The sequence below is a fragment of the Lotus japonicus genome, chromosome 6 (genome assembly GCF_012489685.1).
Source record: "Lotus japonicus ecotype B-129 chromosome 6, LjGifu_v1.2".
Lineage (NCBI taxonomy): Eukaryota > Viridiplantae > Streptophyta > Magnoliopsida > Fabales > Fabaceae > Lotus > Lotus japonicus.
The window spans coordinates 14,729,259-14,746,738 of NC_080046.1; the positions used below are offsets into that span (position 1 = coordinate 14,729,259).

The window sequence follows — 17,480 nt, forward strand, 5'->3', positions numbered from 1 at the left end:
GATAGAATATGCACTAAGAAAACAGTAGGGTATGCAGGCCCATACCTGCTGCTACATTCGGGTTACTAGCACGATGATCAAACCAATCTAGCAAGTAGGCGACGACACGTAATTGATCACAAAATAGACCAATGGCAATGATACTTTAATGCTAGCTATTGGAAATAGTATCTGATTTTTCTACACATTTATGCTATGTCTAGTATAGAGAAAAAGGTATAAGGAAGAAAGTGAGGAGAACAGAAAATATGAACCTCAACTCATTTCTCATATTTCGTTTGGAAATATAGATTTTGGAGTAGGTTTAATTCTACCTCCAAGCTAACTCACATTTTTCTCGCATTCATGGCTAAATATACAGATGGTCAAATTTGTATGATTGGCCATTTGCGGATGACATAAAATTTGACGGAAATATGCCGTTGACCCATTGATTATTAGTGGTTCAATTAGTGGATTGATGATAGACTCTAATATCATATTATAACTAGTGTTCTTTACCCGTGCGTTGCACGGCGATTAATTTTATTGTAAAGATAAATCAGTAGTAATGTGTTTTTAACTTAGTTTAGTCTCTTTTCAGTAAGTATATATAAAAGATATGAAACAGAACATATGTTACAAACATGTAGAAAAATTGGCCATTGTAAATATATTTATTCAATGAGGTTGTAGATACCTCACATGGACTACACTTGAATAGAAATAAAAAACACGTTTTTAAGTAATGTATTACATGGAAATTGAAATAAGATAAAAATAACAATGACAGCAACATGAACCCTTATTCGAAATTGTAGTCCATGGTTAATGATAAAGACTTCATAACCGAGCTTGTTGTCAATCAAGCATATTTGTGCTATAGAACCTAGAAAGGAAGGGAAAATTAATAGTGTAATAATCAGTAACTAATACAGATATAAACTGTGTATAATTTGAAAGTTTAAGCTAACCTTATAGAAACGTCTATACACCTTCAAATTAGATGATCAATAACTTGCTTGATATCTTTTTATGCTGTAAAACAATAAAGAGATTAACCATATCAGTTTTTCTATTTCTACCATTGAAATTGAAATTAAATGTAAGATAAATAAACACTTACATGTCAAATATTATCGAAGACTTCTTGATACACTACGTTGCGTGTAGTGTTAGTTACAACTCCTTCGTCATCTATGATGAGCATCTTCAACCCTTTTCTAGATTTAACTCTAGAAAGTGCAACATATAACTGCCCGTGAGTAAAGACAGGTCTTGGCAAATACAGTCCAACATGAGATAAAGATTTCCCCTCACTTTTATTTATAGTCATTGCAAAACATAGAGCAACAGGGAATTGTTTGCGCTGGAATTTGAATGGGATGTCAGAATTAGATGGAGTTAAGCTCATCCTTGGAATAAATGTTGTTTCACCCATATTGTTTCCATTCAAAACAGTAGCAACAATTATATATTTAGTCAAAGCATTGACTATCATTCGAGTGTCATTACTTAACCCTGCAACTTGGTCTATGTTTCAAATGAGCATGATAGGGACACCGGCTTTCAGTTTAATTGCATGGTTTGGAATTCCAGAGCATTTGAAATCATTTATCAATTCAGATGTAAACCATTCTGCATTGACACCCGAATCTTCGTCTGACTTGCACGGAGTATCACAACTCAAATATTCTGTTTCATCACCAGGAATCATTGCTAACATAAAGTTGTTGATTTCCTCTACACATTCAAGTGTTGGTGAAATGATCGCTCTTTCTTGAAAGAATGATTTTTTTTGCAAATTATTTGCAAGTTTTGGATATGCAAAATTAACTAATTCAAGCAACAGTTCCTTACACTGTTCAATAAGAAGATCTGGAGGAATCTCAATAAGTGTTTCTTCCCCATCAATCGTTTTAACTGTACCATCTCCCACTTGAAGCAACCAATCTGCAAACTCTTTTATTTCTGCAGCTGAAGAAGTCGATGTAGCATTTTGCAATCTCATATTAATAGTCAGCTTCATTACCTTGCAATGCTTCCACAAATATGAAGAATTGATAGCTGAACCGACAATTTCTGAACGACTTCCTTTGGAAATAACTGGAAGTATTTGTCTAAAGTCGCCTTCTAGTACCACAACTTTACCTCCGAATGGAATGTCATAATCATGGGTAAACTGAGTCTTCATAATGTCATTAAGAGATCTGTCTAAAGCTTCAAAGCAATGTTTGTTTAACATAGGTGCCTCATCCCAAATAATAAGGCTTGCTTTTTTCAATAACTCAGCTTTTGGGGAATCGTGACGAAGATTACAGCTTGATATATCATTTATTGAAATAAGAATAGAAAACCTTGAATGAGCAGTTCTACCTCCAGGTAACAATAGCGATGCAATTCCGCTAGATGCGACATTTAAGACGATAAGGCCCCTTGAACGCAAAGCAGCAGATAATGTATTCCAAACAATTGTTTTTCCCGTTCCTCCAAAACCATATAGAAAAAAAAGAATCTGCCGTTATCAGACAAAACAACATCCAAAACATTCTTATAAACAATCTTTTGCTCTGAAGTAAGAGAACTGACCAATTCATCATGAATCTTTACCATTTCATCCCTATTATAATTCAACTCATCTGCAACGAATCTATTTTCAAAATTATGAATTTCTGAAAATTTAGGGTATGGTAAACATGGAAATTCCTTGAGTGACCTTCCATTGCCTTGCAATATTTTTTAAATCTCAATCAGACATAAGTTCTATAATTCTTCATCCTCTATACGAAGATCTGAAGGAAATTAAATGAAATAAGGCAAATAAATTAAATTAGAAAATAAAATTAAATGAGAAATATTGATTTTTTTTTGTTAGGACTCCAATTACATGAATAATACAGTGTAAGGCTAGTCAAGACTTTCAAGATATATGGATTTTTCATTCCTATGCTCCTTAGGAAATTTATTCTAGGGAGTAATCCATCATCTATGTTGTAATGTAGAAGCTGAGGGTGTTTTTTTGACCATTTTCACAACACTATCTCTGGGTGCACCCAACTCTTTGCTAAGAAACATATATCGAGTATTCCATGAAATGTCAATGCGCTGGACCAGAATATGGGAATTCAGTAGAATGACTTTACCCAAATTTTTTTCATTAATGCCAACTTCCTCAACTAAATATCTTACTGCCTCAACAAAATTTTTCTTACCCCCATTTAGAATTTTCATCTTTTGAAAGGGGTTGACATGCTTTAGCCCTTGGTTTTTTTGCACTGCTATTGACTTGTTGGGAGTGGTGTTTTGAAGAGATCTTTGCAGTACTTGAGAAAAAATTTCTTGAAATTGAAGGAGGTGTATCTAGAGCTTGAGTATTGATATCTAAGGTAGAAGAATTGGGGTTGGATGAACTTGATGAGGTACCACAATCTCTTCTATTTGATAATATTTCTTTTCTCTTTGCCCTGGCCTCAACAGAACCTACCTTCTGAACGTTTTGTTCCATGGTGTAGGTGAATGCACAATGCTGCCTACCACCGTGGATTTTATACATTTTTTTATATCAAATTTCTAATTGATTCCCTAATTAAAAAGTAAAAAACCGTTAAATAAATGGAGTGAATTCTGACCTATAACTGTGGCCATATATTGTGAGGGATCTGAAATCTCTACACAATAAACTAATTCTGTTACATATCTGTGGCCATAACTTATGGGAAATTTACTTCAAATTAATTTTTAAACCATAGGAATAAACACTCAATGATTTCATCTTTAAGTTGCAGGTACCCAACTTTTTTATTTTCAATTGTCATGTTGACTTTCCAGATTGAAGATTTCTTAGCAAAGATTGGAATCGGTATATTAGAGTCTTCCTAACGGTCGCATAAATCTTACAACCCTGAAATTCATTAAAATGAGAACATAAGAGATTTATAGATTAAGCAAAAAAAGGACGTAAAACATGATGTTTATGTTAAAAGTGATTTACCTTGTCATCCGTAAGAATCATGTCCATGGAAAATGGAAGCTTGGATCCATATAAGCTCAGACTAAGCCACATCGATGGTGGCGAGATCGTCGATTACCATTCGAACAAAGTATATCTCAAAACTAATAGTTGGTGGGAAAAAATTATGAAATTAAAGAATACCATGAGGTGATTTATATAGGAATTTGAGAATTAGGGTTACTGGTATAATCATCTTAAAAAAGGGAGAAAAAAAAAGTAACGAAGAGATTAGTTTGTAACGAAAAAATAATTATATGCGGAATTGAAGGTTCATATTCATTCTTGACTTTTGCTTGTCACGATTAAACGCATAGCATTTGGTGTATATTTGACAGAATTCAAATTTTCCATGTAATTATCATTAATTCCACCATTTTAAATAAGAAATGATTTAAATATGAATAGCATCTCGGCATTTTGGTCAATGAAATTAAAGTCTTTACACAATATGCCTTCATTTTTTTATTCAATATTATGCGTACACCACTTAATTTTATTGTGGTGTATATTTGACAGAATTCAAATTTACCATGTAATTATCATTAATTCCACCATTTTAAATAAGGAATGATTTAAATATGATTAGCATCTCGGCGTTTTGGTCAATTAAATTATTCTCTTTACACAATATGCCTTCAATTTTTTAATTCAATGTTATGCGTAAACTACTTAATTTTATTGTAATAATGATTTGGTCAATGTATTTACACATTTTGCATTCAATTTCATTTAAAACATATTAGGAAAATTATTCAGTTTTTATTGGTTGCAAAAGAAGTCAAATAATTCGAATTTTCCATGCTTACACAGAGCTGGAGTTATTTGCTGATTAATGGAAATAATAAATTGTTGATGATGTAAACCCCACCTCGTTAAGTTTATCGTGTGAATGCAATAAATTGTGAGTCATAAACCATAAAAACAAAATCATTAAGATTTGATTATTGGACCTCCATTTAAAAACTGAAATTAAATTGAGCCTCTATTAATTTGGTCCAAAACAATCAGAAGGTGACACTTGTCATGTAAAGAGGGGGGTGTTGGAGAGTAAATCTTGAAGTGCCAAGTCATGGAGGTGAGGCTCACAGCCTTCCTCTTTTCTAAAGTATATAGATTCGGGATAGAACCCAATCTACCAAAAAGTTAGCACAGAAGTGAAAATTGTTCAACTCTTCATATGTACTTTGTCAGCGAAATATCTAATCAACGTGGGACCTTAACACATCTCTCATTCCCATGACTAGACATCTAGAGGATGGAGACCAAAAAGTTCTTGTTCTTGAAAAAACCCTATCCCTCATCAGATATCTACAACGCTAGATTAACTGAGTTGAATTGTCTTCATTAATTTTCATGGCACTATCACAAAGTCAGGTTGATTATTGAACTTTAAACTTCAGCGAATGACCCTAATAATAAATATTTTGGTCACATATATCTCTAGTAGATATTTTGGTCATAACCTTAACAATATTAGAATTTCAATTTGCCCTAACTCTACCTTAAAAGTTAGTTGCGGTAGAGTTAGATTAACCAAAATCTTAGATGGCATCAAAATCTACCATAGTTTCGTTATTTGGGCGCGATTTATAGATAGTTTAATTAAAGATGTCCAATCATGTTAAATTCACATTCAAGAAGTCACATCTTGAGCGTAAAGGTGAATTGAGATGTCTCATATTTATTAGATTTATAACCAAATTAGTTTTTATATAGTGTAGAACAACCATCACCCTTAAATTAATTTTTGTGTAGAGTTAGACCTAAGTCGAATTATAATATCATATTTAATTGTTTATATATACATATACATAAAACAGTGTATATTCTCAAACTCAAATAATATATTTTAATATAAAATTCAATTATACATGTTTCCAATATTTATTTATATACACTTTCAAAAAAAAACTATTTATATACAACACAAATTAAGTGAGGAAAATACCAACATAAACTCATAAAGGGCCATATATTTAAGGGGGCAAAGGATAGAGGATAGACCATAGGGGTACCATAATCGCATAGGAAAACTGAATTTAAGTGAAAGCCATGAAGGGCTATGAGCCTCGTTCAAGCTCTTCATGTGCAGCTTGCAAGCTATTGAAAAGGAGATGCACACCCAATTGCATTTTTGCGCCTTACTTTCGCTCCGATGAGCGCAAGAAATTCACAAAAGTCCACAAGGTATTTGGAGCGAGCAATGTGAGCAAGATCCTCATTGAAGTGCCGGAAGAGCAGAGGGAGGACACGGTGAATTCACTGGCGTATGAGGCAGAGGAAAGGCTCAAAGACCCTGTTTATGGATGCATTGGTTCAATTGCCTTGTTGCAGAGGAAGATGGTGGAGCTTCAACATGACCTCGCCATTGCTAAGGATCGTCTTGCTCGTGTTCATGCTGCTGCTGCTACTAGTACCATGCTTTCTTCTGCTGACATCTTGCATGCTCATGTTAGCTTGCCTCCATTTCCTGATTTTCCCACTTGCAATGATTTCAATGATGATATGTTCTGCCAAAGCTCTTCATCATCTCAATCATTCGGACGGCATGAAATGGTGGATGATTTTAGTGAAATCCCATATATGTTTTGATGTTGAGGCATGTTTTGGCCTCCCTTTTAAAATTTAATTTAACGTGTTTGTTTGGAATTTTTTTCTACAATTGATTCGGCAGCCAAAATGAATTCTGGAGAAAAAGCTTCTTTGACAGCTTTTGGCTATTTAGAGATATTGTCATGTGTCTTGGTTATCAGCTACCCTTTGCATATTCTAATAAGGAAGAACACTAGGAATCATCAAATGGTCTGAATTGAAAATCTTGATCTCATCAAACATGTAATTTTTATTTTTTGAAGTGAACATGTATTATTATTATATTGTGGAAGTTAAATTTCACTGTTCTTGGCCTTTTCAGTTTCAATTTTGTAGTAGCAATATGATATGATTTTCATTTTGGGCGACCATGGAACTCTGCTCCAAAACATGTTCTGAGTTGATCAATCTATTTTCTACAAATTCTGATTCTGTGAGACCGCTTTAGTTTGGTGGGTTATAGTAAAGACACGAATATGCAGTTCTTGAGAAGCACAAATAAAAAATAAGTGTTGGATTCAGAACATGATTTGTGAATTCAGATCACCTTCCAGTCTTTACGGATTTGTGATTGAGATGAGTGAAGGTAGAGCATTCATTGCCACTACACAAGTGTGAGACACCATTCAGCACAATGAAAGCAGCACTACTAGTTGGTTCTTGCTTATAATCTTTGAACGATTGCTTCCCATTACAGTGGGTCCAATTGTACTGTGTTCAATGCAACATGGAGCACCCATTATGATTTTTCCCGGGGAAACCAACCCCACCAAATGGCCCTTGAGCTTTATCATCATAATGGGAATCCAAAGAGTAACGCCAAGACCAATTTTTTTTATAGTTTCTTTGCGGGATTTATTTTTTTTTTTAGAGCAAAAGATTTTATTGAATAATGAAAGCAAAATACAACCCTGCAAGGAGGGACAAAAGCAAAGGAACCCGCAAAACCCCACCGAAAACCAACCAAAAATGAAACCAGCGAAAAAAAAACCACCCACCAAGAAAACCCAAAAACCAACCAAAGAACTAGCAGCCCAAAAAGAAAGCTCGCAGACACAAGAACGCTACGCGCCCACAGGCCCATTATCACTAAGATATTCAGCCAGACCCCGAATAGCCTCATCCTCGCTGCCAGGGAAAACCAAACCTGCCATTTTTCCTAAGAAATATGCCTTTCTAGCCCGCGTGAAATATGGGCCAGAGGGGGAAGGAGGATCAACCGGCACAGCGCACGCGGCAACCTCACAACTAACTTTCTTAGGACGGCCCCTAGGCCTACGAGAAGCCTCGCCGGTGACGGGCTTCGCCCCCCGCTTCTTTCTTGGCCGACCACGCGGGCGAGGCCTCGGCGGAGAAAGCTCAAACATAGGGTCTCCGGAACTGAAACCTTCTTCCTCCCAAAGAGAAGAACCTTGCGAAAAAGCATCTACACCCACACTTTCATGAACTTCCGGAGCTGAGCAAGACCCAACCTCAAAGCTTGACGAACAGCCCGATAAGAAAGAAGAAGAGAGCGGAGGGACACTGCTCGCAGAGACCAAGCAACCTACTCGAGGCGGTGAGGAAGGAGGACATAAAACATCACCCTCCAAAGATGGCAGACTATAATTGCAAAAGAAAGAGCCAGGGCCAGATGAACATAGTGAACCAACATCAGCACACAGAATATGCATGACAGTGTTTACAAACCAATTAGAAACCCACAATAGCTCAAAGGGACCAAGCCGCAACTGCATAATGGGGAGAGAGCCTTCCAAATAAAAATTATGCTCCTTGAAAAAATCAAAACCATTAACACCTCCCACCAAAAAAGGCACAACTTTAAATGATAATACATTAACTCCACCAATCCCTTGCTGCACATCTGTAGCGATTTCCGTCTCTCTCCTCCCACTATGATGCCCCATTGTCTCTTCAAATTCAGGCCGCAACAAAGAGACAGAAGCTAGAGAGACAGAATCACCATCACCGCTTCCAACCGCTACCTCTCGAGCACACCGCACCTCCTCAGCCAATTCAAGGAATAACACAACGTCCGGGATTCTTGGCCCCAAAGCACAATCCAACTCCCTAACCGCAAGCAAGGGATCCACAAAAGCACCGACTGGAATCAAGTTGCACCCCTTTGGCTTCCCCAAAACAACTTCACGCCAGGACCTTGACGGCATGGACGACCCCAACACCCTTGACTGCCGAAACTGAGAACTAGAAGACTTCGCTGGAACCTGAGAAACACGAGCCCGCTGATCCAGACCCTTAAAGCACGACCGTGAGATCTTCGCCGGAGAAACCGACAAGAAGGTGCCACCAATCCTAAAACCGTCAAGACGCTTCATCGCTGAAAAGGCATCCTCCTTCAGAACATAACGAACAAAACCGAAGCAGAATCTACGCCCAGACTTCCGCTGCCGCTGGATGAAAACATTTGTCACCTTGCCATGCTTCGAGAAAAGATCCCGCACGTGATGGTAACCCACAGATTCGGAAATACCGTCCACAAACAGAGTGAAGCATGGACTTTTAAAGCCACCGCCGCCATCCAAGCGCTCCCCATCGGAGCCACCGTCTTGCTCCACTTCATCACCATCGCAGACACCAATAACTGAAGCCCCACCTCGCCCTGAGAAAGCATTGGAAGTCGCTTTAGAAATTGGAGCAGATGAAGCCCTAGCAGAGCCTAGCTTCCTCATTTTTTGTTTCCCCTGGATTGACTCAATATTTCTTTGCGGGATTTATGACCCAAAACAAAATCTCAACCATTCAAACTACATCAATTAGTTGAAAAAAAAAACTACATCAATTATCTTGCGCCAGAAAGTTTCATCACATACTTATACAAATGCACCGCAAAGCAAAAGTTTGAACGAGTTAGCCACAAATTACAAGTGTCAGGTGTCAATTACTATTTCGTAGTACACGAATCAGTGCTGCCTTTATAATAGGTATTAATAGCTAAGGCCTTAGGCTAAAGGTTTGGTTTGTTTAACAACTTCAGAAAGCATATCTGACTGATAGTATGAGATGGAATAAGTTTAAAAGTTGTTACAAGTTGTAGAAGGAAAATGATTATTGGAAAATAAAGAAAAGAGTGTCTCTAATTGTGAGAATGTGAAAAGTTAATAAATGGTAGCGAGTTGAAAATCATGCAAAACACATTCAAAAGAAAAGAATAAGATGATAATTTAAAATTAAACATACAGGTCACACCCAATGTAAATTATCAAAATATAAAAGAAATAAGATAGTAAAATATAAATGAAATATCTCGCATGTCAAAAGCTATAAGAAATTATATATTATAAATAGATAAATACCGCACAAAAATAAATATATTTAGAGTAAAGTACACTCACCCCTCTCAAGGTTTATTAAAATTACACTCCACCCCATTTTTGTTTAAAATCTACACCCCACCCCATTTTATATAGATGCAAATTTAGTGACGAAAATTATTCTTCATTAATAATTAATTATTATTTAAATTGTTAATTAATAATTTCAAAAAATATTTTCAATATAATCCAATAAATTTAAAAATGAAAACATCACAGTCCTCCTCATTCTTTCAATCGCGGTCTTCCTCCATAAATTCACAATGCAAATTCTGCAATAGCACACCCGACCGGTTTACAAACCATATATCGAACATAGGGAAACATGCTTGTGTTTTCATATTTGGTAATAATTCAATTTTAATCAAAATAATCTCTTTATACCTCAAATTTTGAAAATTGGATTGTAGACCCAAAAAGCAAGACAAATGGGTGAAGAAAATAGAGAAACAGAATTAAGAAATATGAAGTGGATCAGAGGTTATTAGAACCCAACGATGCGGTGGAGCACCGTTTTTAACAAAATCCAACGACATCTTAAACCAACTGAGCGTTCGCTCGCAACTTAAAGGGGGTGAAGTTCACAAGAAGTAGTTGAACAGGTAGCTTTGGGAATGTGCGATTCACGTTCTGTGGTTCAGGTCGCAACAAAACTTTGATGCATGGTGGTGCCATGGGGTTTCACATTTTGGGACAGTGGCCGTCGTGTTAAAGGGAGCAAAGGCTTGGTGGTGACCGTTTGTGGTGAGAAATATGATTTGGAGACAGATAGGACGTGGACTTAACAGACAGAGTATATTCAGTAAAATTATTTTCATAAATTAATGTATGATAGTGTATATTCATTAAACTTATTTAAATTTTAACTAATTAGTAATTATTTTTTATTAGTGACGAATTTGTTTTCGTCACTAAATTTTGCCTTTATAAAAAATGGGGTGGAGTGTAGATTTAAAAAAAGAATGGGGTGGAGTGTCATTCTTGCAAACCTTGAGGGGGGTGAGTGTATTTTACTCATATATTTAACTAGCGAAAACAAACTATATCATGACACTAACTTGGCCACTATAGTTTTCAAGCAAAACGTAAAGGTGATTAAAATTTGGGAATTGTTATTCAGACCCCAACATCTATTCAGACCCTTAAAAATGTGCGAAATGTCCAATTTACCCTCTTTAAAAAAAAAAACTTCCCACAACCCCCACTAACTACCTCACTTCTTCTCACTAATTCAAAACTTCCCAAACCCCCCCCCCCCAACACATGAAACCCATTTCATCACTCATTCCTGCTCCTCATCAAACCCATTTCATCATCTCACTGCCACCGGCCCCTCCAGCGCCACTGCAGTCGAGTAGACCCGCCGCCCCGGCGAAACACCACCCCATCTTACTCCGTCGCGTTTCGGTATGATTTCGACCCGACCCATTTGTTTCTATTTTTAGTCGCTCTTAGTATGTGCGTCAAAGATGCTCCTTTAATGTGTGTCAGACGCACCTTGAAAGTCAGTGTGCATAACAGACGTACCTTAAAGCAGCGACTCAGACGTTCCTTGAAGGAGCGTTTTGGACACTCCCTGAAGGTGCGATGTAGATGCTCCCTGAAAGTGCGATTTAATGAGTATCTGAAAGTTTCTGTTTTGTGTCTTATGTTTCAGAAATGGCAAGAACAAAAATCTGGGCTGCTCCCCCAAGTCCCCCCCCCCCAAGTAAAGCCCCTAGCAAGAGCAGCAGAGCCCCCCCCCCCCCAAGTAAACCCCCTAACAAGAGAAACAGAGCCCTCCCCCCCCCCCCCGCCACAACAAGCAGAGTCCAGCCCACGGCATTGATACATAGGGCGCGTCAAGATGCGGCCCGCAAAAAGCAAGAAGATGACCTTAAGAAGCGTGAAGAGACAGCACGTAAAAGGCGTGGAGCGAGTGTAATACAAGAACCAGTGGTTGCTAATTAACCTGAGGAAGATGATGATGATGATATGGTTGATGGTAGCCTTGATAAAGAGAATGGTTCTGGAGAAGAGGAGGAGGAGGGTTCTGGTGAGAAAGAGGAGGAGGAAGAGGATGGACAAGGTGGTAAGGATGTCCAGGAAGAGGATGATGATGAAATATTCTTTTCTAGGGGGGCTTATGACAATAAATTTTTGAAGACCTTCAAGGGACATGTAGCGCTACAGGTGTGGAAGCATTACAAGAAACCGGCTACAGTGTTTGATCGGGGTGTGTTGAAGACCTACCACCTTGGGACTGCTATGCTAGGGAAGGATGTTCGTAAATTCGCAAGTGTACGAATCCACCCGGTTTTAAATATCGAACCACAGGGATTGTGAGTGAATAAATTCAGCTTAAGCCTTGAGTATGAAGATTTATTTTATTGAAAAAGAGATATGCTGAAGTAGTAATAAGGAAAAAGGAAAATAAAAAGATAATTCAGAAAATAGCATGCTTTGGGTTCTTGTTCAACTAGTCAATTCAAGCACATCATTCTAAGCACATGAACTCATGAATCTCTCCTTAATGCTATAGCCCTAGCAATTACCTATTGATGCCTCGCATAGATAATTCTTTCAAACCAAAAGATAAGCCCAATTCCTTGTGTACTTAAACATTTGTATGAAGCATAAAGATTATAAAGTTCAGGCCAACAAACCTCAACCCTTCCTCTATTCCTAGTAGCAAGCATAGAAGGGGTAATCCCAAATCGGTTCCCTAATCTATAACAAACTTCCGTTCTGATTATAGAAAAGCATAAAGCAAGCATGCATACAAGCTTAGATTGATATTCAGAAAATGGAATTCAAGGAAAGAAGAAGATCATGTGGGAAAGAACTTAAGATTATAACTTAAACATGAAAAGTCTTACATGGAAACCAAAGCATAAGAAGATAGATTAGCCAAGCATGAGCCATGCTTGGCTAAGAACCTGAATCACAAGCTTGGAAGCCTTCTCTCACTCTCCTAGATGTTCCTCTCCTTCTAAACTTATGTAAAAATGGAATATATATCAAAGATTACAAAAGAAAACCACTAAAAACCTATTTATAGGCAAAAAATACGAGTCTGGGCGCTCAGGCGCCAATTAAGCACGCCTGAGCGCCAATTCCACCCAAAAACACAACCTCTGGAAGGCAATTGGCGCCTAGGCGCCAATTAAGCATGCCTAGGCGCCAATTCCAAAATCCTGGAAATAGCAATTGGCGCCTAGGCGCTCCAAGCTCGCTGGAAAACCTTTTTAACTTCATCTTTACTCCTCTTCAAGCCTCTTTAAGCCTCCCTTCAATTCACCAAGCTTCTTGACATTTCTTCTTCTTCAGTTTCACCTGATCAAAGCTCAAGGAAAAAATATCAACAATACCAACCATTTAATTGTACAAGGGACTCAAAACTAATGACAATTAACAAAAGACTCAAAACTATACTAAAATGCAACTAAAGTCCCTATAAAATCATAAAACTACAAAACTAATCCAAATGCACAAATAAAAGTAAAAATGCATGAGAATGCATGAAACTACATGCGACTCAACAAAAAGACTCAAAAGAAGCAAGGAAATGACCATAAAAACAAGACTAAATCCCGGTCATCAAATGACAAAAAGAAACATAAAGAGGTGTTAAAATGCTTTTCTACATATGTTAAGGGAAGGGTTGAGGCCGTTGATCTATTGCCTTTGCTGACATACAACCTTCCCTCAGTGGACAAGACCATGATGTCGGCGTTTGTTGAGAGATGGCAGCCGGAGACTTCATCTTTTCATATGCCATTTGGGGAGATGACTATCACACTTGATGATGTTAGCTCTTTGCTACACATCCCTGTGGCGGGGAAATTCTCCAGTCTCCCAACCCTGACTCGTGAGGAAGCAGTCATTGTATTGCATAAGCAGCTTGGTGTTACGCAAGCAGAGGCTGAAGCGGAGATCCGGAAGTCCTTACTGTAACATCTCAATCTGACGACTGGCCTCACGGTAACAACACGAGTCTTTTCAGCGCGCTTTGTCCTCACTTGCGCACTTCCCAAGAAAACTTCCCAGGAGGTCACCCATCATAATATTTCTCCAAGGCAAGCACACTTAACCATGGAGTTCTTATGAGTTGGGCTCCCGAAAAGAAGTTGCAACTTGTTGTCATGAGTAATACCAAACAAATCCTTTATGTCCTTCTCAACTGTATAGTCCATCCCTATACAGTCTCGGAATACCTCTTGTTCGGGTGTGAGATCGGTTCATTCATGTGCCCCTCCGCCTAGAAGCCTGCCAGGAGCTGCTCCTTGTCCGTGCCTCACTGCACCGGCGATCACTCCCCGCCCTCGTCGGCCCCGGGCATCACACTTATGACCTTATGCTCGGTACACATGGCTTCTGGATGTAGCTGAGAAGATGGCCAAGGACGGGAAGACCAAGAAAGCTGCTAGAGCCTTCTTGCTGCGTTTGGTGGGGGATGACAATTTTATGTGCCAAGACAAACAACAAGGTGGAGGTTTCATATTTGGGGTTGTTTATGGACTTGGAGAAGGTTGGGGAGTATGCATGGGGCGCCATGGCATTGGCTTTCCTTTATGACCAGCTTAAGGAGGCCACCAAAGTCAGCACAACTGGCCTTGGAGGGTACTTAAATCTATTTCAGGTATAAGTCTATATCTCTTATTTTAGTTCATTTCTAATTAATGTCTATGTTTGAGCATGTGACATTTTTGGTGCAATTTGATTGCAGTCATGGATATCTGAGCATTTTCCCGCCAAATTGTTTGACAGCAACCTGAACAAGAAATATGTTGAGGGAGAGCCAAGAGCTTGCAAATGGGTCACAAAGAGGGGGAATATGGACCTGCATGCAAAGAGGATTGTCCTGGGTGACCTTACAGATAGCAGTGTCATATGGTCACCATATGACGAGCATAGAGTGCATTGACCCTTCCAGCAGGTGTGTCTTTTTACGGGTTGATTCGGCATTCGGGCATGATCCGACCCTATCTGCCTGAGCGTGTTATGAGGCAGTTCCAAATGATGCAGGATCAACCCAATTTACCACCAGCCCGCATTCCCCCTATTGAGGAGATTGATGATAGGTTTCTTAATTTCACTCTTCACTGCGTGGCTGCTCAGCATACTCCAAGTCCAATGGTAACGCCTTGGTACTTCGACTAGTACAAGACAATCTCACACCGCCTTGTGGTCCCTCCTAAAACAAGAGGTCCGGTGGGAGTAACTATTTTGGTAAGTAACTATCATTTCCCTCCAACTTGGTTTTCTTACAATTTATGCACTAATATTTATTTTTACTACACTTGTTGCTTTTAGGGTGTTCTCGAGCATTTAAAAGAGTTGAGTGCTATCACAGTAGACCCCCAACGAGTCACCAGATCGGATCCTCGATGCAAACCAGCATATGCGGGCTATCATACTGCAGAATTTGGAGCAAGGGGCTGATGATGATGATGATGGTGGCAGTGGAGATGCAATCCATGGTGGAGGTGGCTCTAACAAGAAGAAAAAAGGAAAAGTGTCTGATGTCTCTACCTCCAAGAGTAGTTAGGACTAAGGACTAGGGACCTATGATTGATTTCAGGATGAATGTAATTTAAGTACAATTGTGTACTTGTGACTTAGTTTGTGTTTAAGACCAATTAGCTATGTAGCTTCAAATTTAAGTACCTCTTTTTAAGTATGTTAATTAGGATATGTTGCAATGTATATGTTTTCTTCTGTTCTGGTTTCTGTTTTGAGAGTGCAAAGTTACTGCTTCAGGTTTCTTATTTCCCGCACCATATAGGTGCGTCTCAGACGCACATTGGATGTGCGATCGAGACACAAGTTTACATTGCGACATAACACTCGCTCATTCAACATGCGTCTGAGGCGCTCATCCAATATGCGTTTTAGACGCTAGTTGGACATGCGATTTATTTTTGGATTCCAGAAACTTGTACAGATTTCAGCTTTTTCAATGCCAAGGCTTGTAGTGGCATGCACATAAGACGTGCGACATTGTCACTCATTGAGCAGGCGGCGTTGACGCTTCCTTAAGGTGCGCTGTAAACGCGCCCTTAAGGTGCGTTTTGCATAAATAGAAATAGTAACGGAAAAAGGATGAAATGCTCTTATTTATTAAAAATGTGGGATGATACATGATACATGAAAATTTCAATAAAACATACAAGTACAATGACCCTTAGACTTAGTACTTGAAAAATACAAGTACAATGACTCCTATGGGATACAATCAGGAAGATTCCAATCTTCCTCTTCTTCAGGTCCTCTTCCTTGTCTTCTCCCCCTTCTATTTCTTCCGGTCCAACTCATCTTCTGCCTTGTTGGGGAATCCAGCAGTGCCGCCAACTGAGAGCCTAGATGTTTCCATCACTACAAATAGACTCCGGAGGGCATTTTCCACTTGAGCGTGGACCAATTCTATTTAGCAAGTTTGGGTACTTTGAATAATCAAGGATGGCCACCCCTACATTAGCAAGTTTAGCACTCTGAATTTGAAATATCACTCTCAAAGTACTCAAACTTGCTAATGTTGGGGATAATATCCACATCACCCCAACCATTGAGAACTCTAAACCATAAGAGGTATGAATAAGAAAGAGGGTAATAGGAAGAAGGGAGAGAATTGTGTGAAAATGAAGAAGGAAGAGGCCTTATTTATAGTGCTCGTTTAGCATAGGTTATAACGAAAAAAATGTAGGATTTAACGGATGCAATTAATAGCATTTACCGGTTGTTGAGTTATGGTCAATGGTCGGTGCGCTTTAGTCGTATGTTCAAGGTGCGTCAGCGACGCACACTCCAGACGCGTCACCGCCGCACTCACGATATGCGGCTTAAGGAGCGACAGAGACGCGCTTTGAGGGTGCGTTCGATAGGGGTAATTTAAGATTTCACAAATTTACTTCGGTCTGAATACATGTGGGGGGGGTCTCAATAAAAATTCCCACAAAATTTCTTTTTGTTTTTGTCCCTTAAACAAACCATAAGCAAGCTAGTTTGTTAAGAAGTGTCATTGCTCCTATTCTTGCAGTTTCCTATGCTATTTCAAGCTTTATGGATGGTCTTATAAGGTAGTATAGTATCAATTTAAAGAATGACATAAAGAGTTTGAGGCCAAGCTTATCTGAAGCTCAAGTCTAAATTTATATTAGGCATCAATGTCGTCAAAGAAAACTATGAATATAATTCGATGTACTTCAACATCATTTGCAGAAGAAAAAAAAACAAACAAACAGGAGTTAGATGGCCTTAATGACAACTAAGTACTTACATTTCGTTATGAAATCCATCATAACCCAAGAAAAAAAAAATTATGAAACCCACTTTACAAGCACAATGGATGTTGATAGACTACGTAATTCATATATCCAATGAAATCTACATTCAACAAGCAATCTTTAAGGGTTATAATTTCATATAGTGGAATTTGAGATAGGGAAAAGAATAATACATACTTTAAATATTGAATATATAATCATTACATGTCTTTAAATAGTTTTAGGGACATTAAATATGATCTTGTCTCCATTTTTTAATTACAGGTATGGGATGATGCTAAAATAAGTTCCATAGACAGA

General features: G+C 38.4%; 3 protein-coding genes across 3 annotated transcripts; 2 read left to right on the forward strand and 1 right to left on the reverse strand.

The window, feature by feature from the left end:
* Positions 1-1,519: 1,519 nt before the first annotated feature.
* On the reverse strand, positions 1,520-4,042 carry LOC130724964 (uncharacterized). The gene is made up of 2 exons (XM_057576230.1): positions 3,971-4,042; positions 1,520-2,494 (listed from the first exon to the last, which is right to left on the reverse strand). The coding sequence occupies exons 1-2, from the start codon at positions 4,040-4,042 to the stop codon at positions 1,520-1,522; spliced, it is 1,047 nt and encodes a 348-aa protein (XP_057432213.1).
* A 1,959-nt stretch (positions 4,043-6,001) lies between these two features.
* LOC130726927 (LOB domain-containing protein 21-like) lies at positions 6,002-6,917 on the forward strand. The gene has a single exon (XM_057578248.1). It carries the CDS (start codon positions 6,044-6,046, stop codon positions 6,581-6,583), a length of 540 nt encoding a protein of 179 aa, XP_057434231.1. The 5' UTR covers positions 6,002-6,043; the 3' UTR covers positions 6,584-6,917.
* Positions 6,918-11,889: 4,972 nt separating this feature from the next.
* LOC130724965 (protein MAIN-LIKE 2-like) lies at positions 11,890-13,851 on the forward strand. The gene is made up of 2 exons (XM_057576231.1): positions 11,890-12,195; positions 13,552-13,851. Exons 1-2 carry the CDS (start codon positions 11,890-11,892, stop codon positions 13,849-13,851), a joined length of 606 nt encoding a protein of 201 aa, XP_057432214.1.
* The last annotated feature ends 3,629 nt before the right edge of the window (positions 13,852-17,480 follow it).

What these genes read in the sequence shown, in the direction of transcription:
- LOC130726927 (XM_057578248.1), top strand. Translation starts at nt 6,044, where the DNA reads ATGAAGGGCTATGAGCCTCGTTCAAGCTCTTCATGTGCAGCTTGCAAG.
- LOC130724965 (XM_057576231.1), top strand. Translation starts at nt 11,890, where the DNA reads ATGGTTGATGGTAGCCTTGATAAAGAGAATGGTTCTGGAGAAGAGGAG. An exon ending in ATGTTCGTAAATTCGCAAGT is followed by an intron (nt 12,196 to 13,551) that starts GTACGAATCCAC and finishes ACATATGTTAAG; the next exon opens with GGAAGGGTTGAGGCCGTTGA.
- LOC130724964 (XM_057576230.1), bottom strand. Translation starts at nt 4,042, where the DNA reads ATGTGGCTTAGTCTGAGCTTATATGGATCCAAGCTTCCATTTTCCATG. An exon ending in TGATTCTTACGGATGACAAG is followed by an intron (nt 2,495 to 3,970) that starts GTAAATCACTTT and finishes TGATAACGGCAG; the next exon opens with ATTCTTTTTTTTCTATATGG.